Here is a 12224-nt window from a genome sequence, read left to right as displayed (position 1 = left end):
AATGAAAACAATGGAATTAGAATGTATAGAACAGGGCCCTGTGCTTCGTACGTCGCTTACTACATCCAAGATCAAATGAAACATCCAAGACCAAACCATCGCGCTAACCGTGAGCGCGCTAATCCGGTTCCCCGAACACACCTGCTGTTGACGATTAGTACAGCTGGACGCAGTAATGTGACATCACTGGGTGTCGTAAAAGGGGCTACGCATCGATAGTAGAAACATTGATCGGCAACCCTCTGATTGGTCGGCGAAAATGTCGACGGAGCGCGCTCGGCTCAGCATTTTTCGGCAGCAGAGCAAGAACTCTTGAGTGAGGGATTTCAGGAGTTTCAGAGTTTAATCAGAACGCAAGGGAACACTGCAAAGGCAGCAAAAGGAAGGAGTAGAGGGCTGGCAGGAAGTTGCTGACAAATTAAACTCGTAAGTAATTTAATAATAACAATAATAATGGAGTGGATTTATATAGCGCTTTTCAAGGCACCCAAAGCGCTGTACAATGCCACTATTCAGTCACTCTCACATTCACACACTGGTGGAGGCAGCTACAGTTGTAGCCACAGCTGCCCTGGGGCAGACTGACAGAAGCCAGGCTGCCATATCGCGCCATCGGCCCCTCTGGCCAACACCAGTAGGCGGTAGGGTAGATTTATTATATTACACTATATTATCCAATATTATATTACATTATGTTATATTATAATATGTTATATTTTATCCTCTGTCACATTAGAGCCACGACAGGACCCACTAGAACATGGGAACAGGTAAAAGGGAAATATAAGAATATTCTACAGAATGGTAATATTTATCACTTATATTGCTTTTAGTCTCTTGGAAAGAGACCCTGGAATAATCTGTTTGTTTATAACAGCAACCAAGAAAAGGGCAGAGCAACAAAAGACAGGTGGTGGTCCTGCACCCCCTCGTCAACAAGTTGGTTAAGTGAATAATACCCTCACGGGAAAATCGATATCTCTCAATGAGCACACTGTCGCGCTGAGCTAAAGGATCCTGTCTGTCCCGCAATATACGCTGAATTCTGAGGACTCTCCTTATCAATCTTGCACCTTCCGCAATGGGCTGCTCGCGTATACGGACAGGACATGGCTGCGACAGACTTCCCAAATCCACCTTCGCTTTTATAGCCGTGGTCTCTCATCTTGATTACACGAAGTAATTTACAATTGCTACTCTGAAATATGAATTAAATCTGTAATAATCACATACATGTAATAGAATGTTAATAGTACATTTCCCTTTTTTAGGAAATGACCTGTGTGAAATCAATAAATGGATCAGGTGCTGCATTGTCTTTAGTTACATTGATGTTATTTATTTATGGTGAAACAGTGGTGGAATATCGCTGTTGCTTTCGTATGAATGACGCGGGCATACCTGCGTGGCCGCGATCTAATCCTGTTTACATAAAGTGAACCTGCTCCCCAGCAGGTTTACGCTTACGGCTCTGTTGCTATGACAGCAAGTCCCGGATGGGCTTCGGGGAACCGAACGATCCAGGATCACGCGAAATCGTCAACAATCTAATCCAGCTAACTTACTTAGCGAGGTACGAAGAACAGGCCCCAGAGTTTGAATGAAAGCAACAGAATTTGAAAACAAACCACGGAATTTGAATGAAAACAACAGAATTTGAAAACAAACAGTAGAATTTGAATGAAAACAACAGAATTTGAACGAAATTAGAATGAAAACAACGGAATTTGAAAACAAACAGTAGAATTTGAATGAAAACAACAGAATTTGAATGAAATTAGAATGAAAACAACGGAATTTGAAAACAAACAGTAGAATTTGAATGAAAACAACAGAATTTGAAAACAAACAACGGAATTAGAATGAAAACAACGGAATTTGAGAAGAAACAGTAGAATTTGAATGAAAACAACGGAATTTGAAAACAAACAACGGAATTAGAATGAAAACAACGGAATTTGAAAACAAACAGTAGAATTTGAATGAAAACAACGGAATTTGAAAACAAACAACGGAATTAGAATGAAAACAACAGAATTTGAATGAAATTAGAATGAAAACAACGGAATTTGAGAATAAACAGTAGAATTTGAATGAAAACAATGGAATTAGAATGTATAGAACAGGGCCCTGTGCTTCGTACGTCGCTTACTACATCCAAGATCAAATGAAACATCCAAGACCAAATCATCGCGCTAACTCTGAGCTCGCTATTCCGGTTCCCCGAACACACCTGTTGTTGACGATTAGTATAGCTGGATGAAGTAATGTGAGATCACTGGGTGGCCCAACAGGGGCTACGCATCGATAGTAGAAACATTGATCGGCAACCCTCTGATTGGTCGGCGAAAATGTCGAAGGAGCGCGCTCGGTATTTTTCGGCAGCAGAGCAAGAACTCTTGAGTGAGGGATTTCAGGAGTTTCAGAGTTTAATTAAAACGCAAGGGAACACTGCAAAGGCTGCAAAAGCAAGGAGAGAGGGCTGGCAGAAAGTTGCTGACAAATCAAACTCGTAAGTAATTCAATAATAACAATAATAATGGAGTGGATTTATATAGCGCTTTTCAAGGCACCCAAAGCGCTTTACAATGCCACTATTCATTCACTCTCACATTCACACACTGGTGGAGGCAGCTACGGTTGTAGCCACAGCTGCCCTGGGGCAGACTGACAGAAGCCAGGCTGCCATATTGCGCCATCGGCCCCTCTGGCCAACACCAGTAGGCGGTAGGGTAGAATTATCATATCACACCATATTATCCAATATTATATTACATTATATTATATTATAATATGTTATATTATATCCCCTTTCACATTAGAGCCACAACAGGACCCACTAGAACATGGGAACAAGTAAAAGTGAAATATAAGAATATTCTACAGAATGGTAATATTTATCACTTATATTGCTTGTCGTCTCTTGAAAAGAGACCCTGGAATACTCTGTTTGTTTGTTCATAACAGCAACCAAGAAAAGGGCAGAGCAAAAAAAAAGACAGGTGGTGGTCCTGCACCCCCTCGTCAACAAGTTGGTTAAGTGAATAATACCCTCACGGGAAAATCGATATCTCTCAATGAGCACACTGTCGCGCTGAGCTAAAGGATCCTGTCTGTCCCGCAATATACGCTGAATTCTGAGGACTCTCCTTATCAATCTTGCACCTTCCGCAATGGGTTGCTCGCGTATACGGACAGGATATGACTGCGACAGACTTCCCAAATCCACCTTCGCTTTTATAGCCGTGGTCTCCCATCTTGATTACACGAAGTAATTTCCAATTACTACTCTGAAATATGAATTAAATCTGTAATAATCACATACATGTAATAGAATGTTAATAGTACATTTCCCTTTTTTAGGGAATGACCTGTATGTATCTGTATGAAATCAATAAAAGGATCAAGTGCTGCAGGATCAAGTGCTGCATTATCTTTAGTTACATTGATGTTATTTATTTATGGTGAAACAGTGGTGGAATATCGCTGTTGCTTTCGTATGAATGACGCGGACATACCTGCGTGGCCGCGATCTAATCCTGTTTACATAAAGTAAACCTGCTCCCCAGCAGGTTTACGCTTACGGCTCTGTTGCTATGACAGCAAGTCCCGGATGGGCTTCGGGGAACCGAACGATCCAGGATCACGCGAAATCGTCAACAATCTCATCCAGCTAACTCACTTAGCGCGGTACGAAGAACAGGCCCCAGAGTTTGAATGAAAGCAACAGAATTCTAGAAAAAGTAGAATTTGAATAAAAAGAGTAGAATTAGAATGAAAACAAAAGCATTTGAATGAAAACAACGGAATTTGAATGAAAACAACAGAATTTGAGAACAAACAGTAGAATTTGAATGAAAACAACAGAATTTGAATGAAAACAACGGAATTTGAGAACAAACAGTAGAATTTGAATGAAAACAATGGAATTAGAATGTATAGAACAGAGTTTGAATGAAAGCAACAGAATTCTAGAAAAAGTAGAATTTGAATAAAAAGAGTAGAATTAGAATGAAAACAAAAGCATTTGAATGAAAACAACGGAATTTCAATGAAAAGAACAGAATTAGAATGAAATGAATAGAATTTGAATGAAAACAACGGAATTAGAATGTACAGAACAGAGTTTGAATGTAAGCAACAGAATTAAAAAAAAAAAACAATGGCATTTGAATGAAAACAAAAGAATTTGAATTAAAGGAGCTTCTTCGACATCTTTAAGAGTTCTAAACAAATGTCTGTCCTCGTCCTGAAAATCTTATGCAACACGCGTTGCAACTTCTTATCTTGTGCGTGTTTTTTATTTTGACAGTGAATGCGCACCTGCGGACCACTTATGTGCAGCCCTGGTTATTTAGCTCGTCATATTGCAGCCACAGAAATTCTTTTGTCCATGAAACCATAAAGCTGCACTTTCTTTTTGCCTTATAGTCTGATTTGTCATAACTTTTCCGTTTTGTGGTAAGCTTTTCTTTGGCTGTCACTTCTTCACCCTGACCTGTCTTATTTGGCTCAGCAGAACTAAAATATACATCCTGCTGCTTTTACACACGCACTCACATAAGCTCAGCGATTCTCTGCGCGATCAACCTCTCACATGTTTAAGCTGCGGGAGATTTCACTTGTCATGTTTGCGTAGTAAGCTAACGATTAATAAGACGATGTCAGAGGAATTGGTGCACAAATTATCATCACTCACAGATCAGTGCTGTCGCTCTCTATACACAGTTCGCGCGATTGCAAAGTGAAAGCAAAAAAACAAGCGCAAATTCAAACGCGATTTCAATATGTCACATATTGACAGTGGCTCACCGATGCCAAGGACATAATTACCCAGCTACATTTCTGAAAGAATGCAAAAGCATTGACATATATTTTTCCTTCCTATGACAGCCTGACGGGCAGGGCAGAGATAGATTTTGGTAGCCCGACTGGAAAAATCGCTAGCCCCGGGACGTCAGGGTTTTGAGAGCCCTGCATCTGTTAGTTATACAGTCTCGATCAAAAGTTTGAGACCACTTGAAAAATGACACAAAATCATATTTTTTTCTTTTACAAGGTTTCGAGTAGAGTAAATGGGAGTCAGCCATTTTTCAAGTGGTCTTCAACTTTTGATCTGGACTGTACAACATACAGGTGATATAGTTCATATGAATCTTTTATCCTTGATGCATGTCTGTTTGAATGCATCGACTGAATGGAAACCATAGAAACCAAACTTAAATAGATCATAAAAACTGTCACTGCAAAAAGGCCAAAGCATAAAAAAAAATACTTAGCTCTCATATTTCAGATTGTACTTGACAATACATAGAATATGACAAAGTGGGGAATCATAGAGTATTTTTTTCTGTTACTTAAAAACCAGAGGCTGTCAAAAAGAGAAAACAAAAGTTAGTCTCCTCACGATGATTAAAGTATCCATAAAAACACTCTGAACAAATGAGACAACAAAAGATTTCATTTTGGACAACAGCGAAGCACAAAATCTTCAACAACACAGGGATGTCACCATCAAGGGAAAGTACCAAAAACGTGTGGGGGCGTGATAGCGGTTGCTTACAACTGCCAAGAAAAAAAGAAATAAAATAAAAGTTTCAGTGAGTTAAAACTCAAGATGAAAGACTTTGGAACACTCTATTAAATCTTTACGGAGTTGGAACTGTTTTATTTTGTTCTCTTATTTTTATTACACTTTCTCTGTCTACTTAAAAAAATGAAGAGGCAACCTTCAAAACAGAAAAATTAAGCCAATTAAGACATGGTGAAACCTGCAGTTCCTCTTTGTGCCACTTGATACTGGCTTCTAAAAGGGGAGATGGATTATGCTTGGCTGAGCTCAACCAGACACATGGGCCGGTCTCCTTGTGGGACGTCCACTCGCCATAGGGTTAGGTGACGTGTGGATTGTGCAGTGGTCGGAAGCCGAGGCCCCGGTGGTCCGGTGGCCGTTTGATAAATCTGGCTACAGGGACACAGCGTGTCAGAAAACAAATCCATTTATACTGAACTAATTCTATTTGCTTTGAGCTAATTAAGATTAGACTAAGTGAGAGCTGACTGAGATTAAAACAGAGATGGAAAGATTGGGGGGGTCAAAGATGATATATTTCAGTGACTGGGAAATACCTGCAGCTCCCACACACGTAACATTTCCGTCCACTGCTTTGAATGCACAGACTAGTCTGCGGTAAGAAATGTTGTTATCTTTTTCCTTCTAAGAGTTTATTAATGTTGAATTAATACTGAGAATTATATATGGCAGTTATTAGAACTTTTTTAGAACACATCAGCTTTTAATGGCTTAAATGGTTTTACGTGATTATATAATAAAGCTCAAACAGTTCCCGAATGTTCTTGCCATTTTCACTTTCAGTAAAATATATATAAATTAGGGGTGTCAAATTATCGCGTTAATTGCGATTAATTAATTACAATGCTATTTAGCGCGTTATGTTTTTTAATCTCGTTAATCTAATTTTTAATCTCTTGACGTCATTGATTTTGTATGAGAGTTGCTATGTTATAAAATCCGTTTTTATGTGCTGGGCTCCTTGTGCTTGACTTGTTGGGGGTGGAGTCACGTCGTGAGGTCAAGGTGAGAAGTGGTGATTAGCTTACAGTGTGGATATGGAGGCGCATCTGAGAGTTGTTGGCCCAATGAACGGGAAATTTGTATTTCATAAACGCCCCGACGGCACCATTGACAAAGGTAAAGTGGTCTGCCTAGAGTGTAAGAAGGAGTTTGCTTACCACCGAAGCAGCTCAAGTTTGGCCTATCACCTCAACGCAAAGCACCCAGCCGCGAGTGCAGCAACAGCTAGCAGTGAAGACGTTAGCAATATAGCAAGCCAGAGCAAAGCTTTTCGCCAAACAAAACTAGAGAATACCCCTCGTATGAGCAAGTCTGCGACCGACAGGCTGACTAATGTTATTGCCAAGTGGATAGCGATGAACTGTAGGCCGATAAATATAGTAGAGGACGAAGGATTGACAGAGGTGTTGCAAATTGCGTCCAATGACCCGTCATACAAGCCGCCGTGCAGGACTACAGTAACGACCAAAATCAGCAAAATGTACGACGGCGAAAAGAAAAACAAACTTGAGATTTTGGCGGAGGATTCTCCCAACTGTGTTGCTATAACCGGAGATCACTGGACCTCAGCTGGCAACCACAGCTATTTTGGGGTGACTGGACACTTTATTGATAGTGAGTGGAACCTCAACTCATTTGCACTGACCGTCATGAGAACAGAAACCAGGCACTTTGCTGATAAATGCGCCGAACAGTTCCTCAAGGTAGCAAATGACTGGGGTATTGAAAACAAGATATCCACCATTGGCACAGACAGCGCAGCAAACATGCTGGCTGCTATGAGAGCACTTCCATATGAGCACATCGCCTGCAATGCTCACATTCTCCAGAGGACCATCACGGTATGTCTCGATAGCAGTGGTTTTGTCGGTGTACTGGCAAAGTGCCGCAAGATTGTTGGTCATTTTAAACAAAGCCCTGCGAGTACCACAGAACTTAACCAACAACAAGTAGCACTCGGAAAGAAGAGCGATCAACTTATACAGGATGTACCCACCAGGTGGAACTCGACTCTCGCAATGGTCTCACGCCTCCTATGTAACCGAGAGGCTGTCCAGGCTACGTTGGACCAACAGAACCACAGGTTGGTCTTGCCAACCGAAGCTGAGTGGGCGAAACTGCAGAGGCTGGAGCTCCTGCTTGAACCATGCAAGTAAGTTCAAATAAACACCTTCCCATTTTAATTATATAAACTACTGTTACATGTGTAAAATCAAAATTAATGAACATAACAAGGAACTTTTAAGGACAATTAAATTGGAAATCAGTTACACTTTGATTTAAATGAATCCAGCTAGGTTTATTTAGCAAACCTCTCCACCTCTGCAGGTATGTGACAGAGCTGCTGGGTGGTGAGGCCTACGTCTCTTGCTCTGTAGTGCTGCCTGCTTTTCGCCATCTGTACCGTGTCATGGACATTACTGATGATGATCCTGCCTACGTGGTGAAGTTCAAGAATGCCTTCCAGAAGGATCTGGCAGCACGACGAGCTAATGGCAACGAGATATGGTTCGAGGTGGCCACAGCATTGGATCCACGGTTTAAGGATTTGAAATGTCTTCCAAGAGAAAAGAGGGAACAGGTAGGACAATAAGGTTAAGCTGGACTAATGAGTCCAATTCATTATCAAATCAAACTTTTATTTATTATATGGAACACAAAGTTCTTTACAAGATTAAATAAAAAAAAAAAAAGCACTTAGTTTTAATCACAATCATTCATTCATTCATTCATTCATTCATTCATTCAGGTGTGGACCATTCTGGAGAATATGCTCCAGGCAGCAGAGCCCAGAAGAGCAGATAGTCTCCAGCCCTCCACAGAGGATGATGGACCAGCTCAGAAGAAGAGGAGGAGCGAACTCCTTCTGGGGTCTGACTCTGACTCAGAAGATGGAATTGAGTCTGGAGAGCTGCAGCGCTACAGAGCAGAACCCAGCATCAGTATTGATGACTGTCCCCTGCAGTGGTGGTATGCTCACTCAGGAGTCTATGAAAAGCTGTCAGTCCTAGCACAAAAGTACCTGGCCTCCCCAGCTACCTCTGTACCCTGTGAGAGACTCTTTAGCCTTGCAGGCCACATAGTGCAAAAGAAAAGGGCAGCCTTGCTTCCAGAAAATGTTACCAGGCTGGTGTGTCTTAGCGACTGGCTGAGGAAGAAGAAATGAGACACATGTGGTCAGCATAGCTGCTGTGTCATTTGTAGCCTACTAGAATAGATTGCTTGATGTTCAGCACTTTTTTTTGTGATGGAAGAATACTTTGATGTGCTAACTTGCAGCACTGCAATGTCAGTTTTATTTTTCATTATCTGAAGCAGAGGAATTTCAGTGCTGTATTGCTCAGAAAAGACCAACTCTGATGTGCTAACTTGCAGCACTTAATTTATTTGATTTTATTTGTATTTATTTTTCCACTTATTTTACAAAAGAATACAACAGTATGTAAATGGTTGCATCTGTTTAACGTTTGTTAAACAATAAATGACTTTATAAAGTCACTTTCTTTGTTATATCAGTCTTTTGGTCTGCCACAATAAGTTGAGGGCTTTCCTCAGCTATTTTTAGGTGAGATTAAAAAAGAGATTAATTAGATCAATTAATTAAAAATCATAATTAATTAATCTCTATTTTTTTTAATCTCTTGACAGCACTAATATAAATCAGTATGCCTGTTATGTTTTCACATCTAAAATATAAAACATGATAGTAGATGTTTTTCTTCAAAAGTGAGTTCTGGAAAACCTAAAATAAATACACTCTCCCTGCTCTTGAAACATTCATTAAGGATTAATCACCATTCATTAATTTCAGACAGGCTATTTAAACATTGTACATTGATCTGTAGATCTGAGCAAAACGTGTTAGAACTGCAGTACACTGTGCTTCTCTTTCCTTTCAGACATAAAGTACAGCAATCAGGACTGTAAAACCAGCAAGCAGAGGGCATAGTTAAACTAGTTAACGATTTTAAGCCAGAATGCTTTGATTTTTGCAAAGCAAACAGCACAGTGTCTGGGATCAATTGGTGCTGACTGTCCAAAAGGCCTCCAGGAAACACTTTGATAGTTTATTATTATTACATTTTCATTAGTTTCAAAAGGTGGTTTAATAATATTAAAGGAACGTTGAACAGGAAAACTGAAATTTTATTGTTTTGCCATACCACTGACATCTGCAAATTACTAATCTCAGTGTACTTATTACAAGAAACAAACACCCAACTTTCCAGTTCCGGGGTGCCACCTAAAGGAGTGCACACACCTTAAGCGCTTCATCTAAGAGCCACTAGAGGTCCCTTTGTTTTCATGTATTGCATCCTCATTTGCTAAAGCACATAATGTTCAAAAGGAGAAGAATTGCAACCCAAGCAACCCACTCCCACTTTTGGCAAGTCTTAAAAACAAACAGTATGGAGCTAAAGTAGGAGCGCTACTCTATAGCTGGAGAGTAGCGGCCCAGGTTTGAGTCTGACCCACAGCCATTCGTTGCAAGTCTTCACACTTTCCTGTCTGTCGTCAGGCAGAAAACTAATCATAAAAAAATAAACATGCAGCACAGTGAGTCCTCTGGAAGATGCACAGAAAGATCATCTACACTCGCATGCAGATTCTTTCTCATGCTCGTACCAAGCTGCTAGCTAGCTTACAAGACTGCACACATCACATGAATGTGGTTCAGCCACAGAAAAACTATGTTCTGCTGTACGTTGTTCATGTTTGCTGTAACTTATCAAAGAAAGAAGTTAATACGTTAAGTATGTCTAGATCAAATTTTGTATCAGTATCAGTAGTATAGCCATGTGAAGCCTGCATGGTGTGGTCTGAGCACATAACAGTGAAAAATATTATTTGATGTGTTTTTACGTGACCTGTATTTTACTTGCAGCCTGCCTACCCTGCCTCTTGCCCTATGACAGATAGCTTAGGTTCCAGCCCTGAACTGAATAAGTGGTTAAGTAAATGGATGGATGGTTTCACCCTGCAGGAGTTATTTCTGACTGATGTTGATTAAAAGATCTTTCAGGTCTTTCAGCATGATCTCAATCTCAGCCAACACAGAGGAGAGATACATGCAGTGATTTATATGTCTCACTGTGTTTTATCTTATGCTAAGTCATTACTGTGAAAAAAAAAAATAAAAAAAATAACAATTTTCCCAGGACATGCTGGGATGTTTTTGTTGGTCTGGCGAACGTTTGATCTAGAAAGCTTTAAGAAGTCACAACATTTAGGCTCAAGTGGTGGACAAACAATGCTCCTGACTTTAATGGTTGATTACAATGTCTGTTATTATTCCAAAGTTCCTACAGAGAATTTCCTTTGGGACACCACCTGAGTATATTAATGGCAGCCAAAGTAGTTAGGGATTTATTTGAGCATTACTTTTTTAACATCTTCCATACACAGTCAATTTGGTAGTTGTTCATTTGGAATTCTATTAGCTGCTAACCAGCTAGCCCAAGTGTATTCAGCTCAGTTGATGAGCATTTGAGATGCCATTCAATCCCATACAGCCTCTCATCAGACAGACTCCAACTCCACAGTCATGGACTACAGCTAGCAACGGTAGTCGTTGCCCTGCTCTGGTAATCTGCTCCAAGCTATATGACTAATTCAACCACAGCCTCATTCGAATCCACCTACTCTGAGGTACTGCTGGTACCTGCAGTGGGACGGGAGGAATAACTGGCTTAAGAGACAGCTGATTCTTGCTGTGAAACTATAAGATATTTAGAACTTGAATTTGTGTTTATGCCTATTTAGTTTTTTTATGACACTTGGAAAAAATCAGTTTGTTATACATTTGAAATACGATTTTCCTAAAATATATAAGTAGATAAACTCTCTCTCTGGACCAGCATCTCATGGTAGCTACTATTAAGCTGCATGTGAGCAGGCTTTGTGTAATGGATCATTAATGCTCTACTTTTCATCGTTACAGCTCTAAAGACTGTTCACAGCACAAGGATGCCAGTAGAATGCATGTAGAATTAGCTTTAAGTAAACCTGCCATCATAGAAAAAGAAGGAACGTGTCCCACAATACTTGCTAAGAGGATGCATAAATTTTTGCTTTGAGCTTTGGGTTTCAAAAGAACATAAAACGGCTTAGAGAAGCAAACGCCTGATTATGCCAAGTCCTGCTATCTAGGATACTCACGCACTCTATGGTGCTTTCTCTTCTGTTTCAATTTGTAATTTCTGATTAGTTGATAAATGCCCACCGGAATGCAATTCAAGGATATACAAGGAATCTACAAAGCATCAGGGTTAGAGCTAATGGGTGCTTTATATTTCTAAAGGAGGGAGAATGATTTTTTGTTGGCATGCAGGTGGTGTCTTATTAAAGCAGTATACAGCACATAGTGAGAGTAATCACAAAAGACGAACACTGTAAAGTCGCTTTCCATTTTTTTACTGTGGCCAAGCAGCTGAGAGAGTAATGTGACGATATCGACAAACGCATTATAGGGTGATCGTGGCTCAAAGAGTTGGCAGTTTGTCTTGTAACCGCAAGGTTGCCGGTTCGAGCCCCAGTTCGGACAGTCTCTGTCGTTGTGTCCTTGGGCAAGACACTTCACCTACCGCCTACTGGTGTTGGCCAGAGGGGCCGATGGTGCGATATGGCA

The 12224-nt window shown here is 40.4% G+C and overlaps 2 protein-coding genes across 2 annotated transcripts in view; one reads left to right on the top strand and one right to left on the bottom strand.

Annotated features, from left to right (window-relative positions):
• The window catches only part of astn1 (astrotactin 1), a 481448-nt gene that overhangs the window by 374006 nt on the left and 95218 nt on the right, over positions 1-12224 (bottom strand). The window lies entirely within an intron of this gene.
• LOC146648735 (E3 SUMO-protein ligase ZBED1-like) lies at positions 6615-8842 on the top strand. The gene is made up of 3 exons (XM_085390225.1): positions 6615-7748; positions 7925-8177; positions 8346-8842. The coding sequence occupies exons 1-3, from the start codon at positions 6631-6633 to the stop codon at positions 8760-8762; spliced, it is 1788 nt and encodes a 595-aa protein (XP_085246351.1). The 5' UTR covers positions 6615-6630; the 3' UTR covers positions 8763-8842.

Source organism: Rhamphochromis longiceps, linkage group LG18 (assembly GCF_057381845.1).
Source record: "Rhamphochromis longiceps isolate RC_006_pf linkage group LG18, R_longiceps_female_GT1.1, whole genome shotgun sequence".
Lineage (NCBI taxonomy): Eukaryota > Metazoa > Chordata > Actinopteri > Cichliformes > Cichlidae > Rhamphochromis > Rhamphochromis longiceps.
Note: the sequence above shows the minus strand (reverse complement) of the source record. Positions and strands in the feature narration are given on the sequence as shown.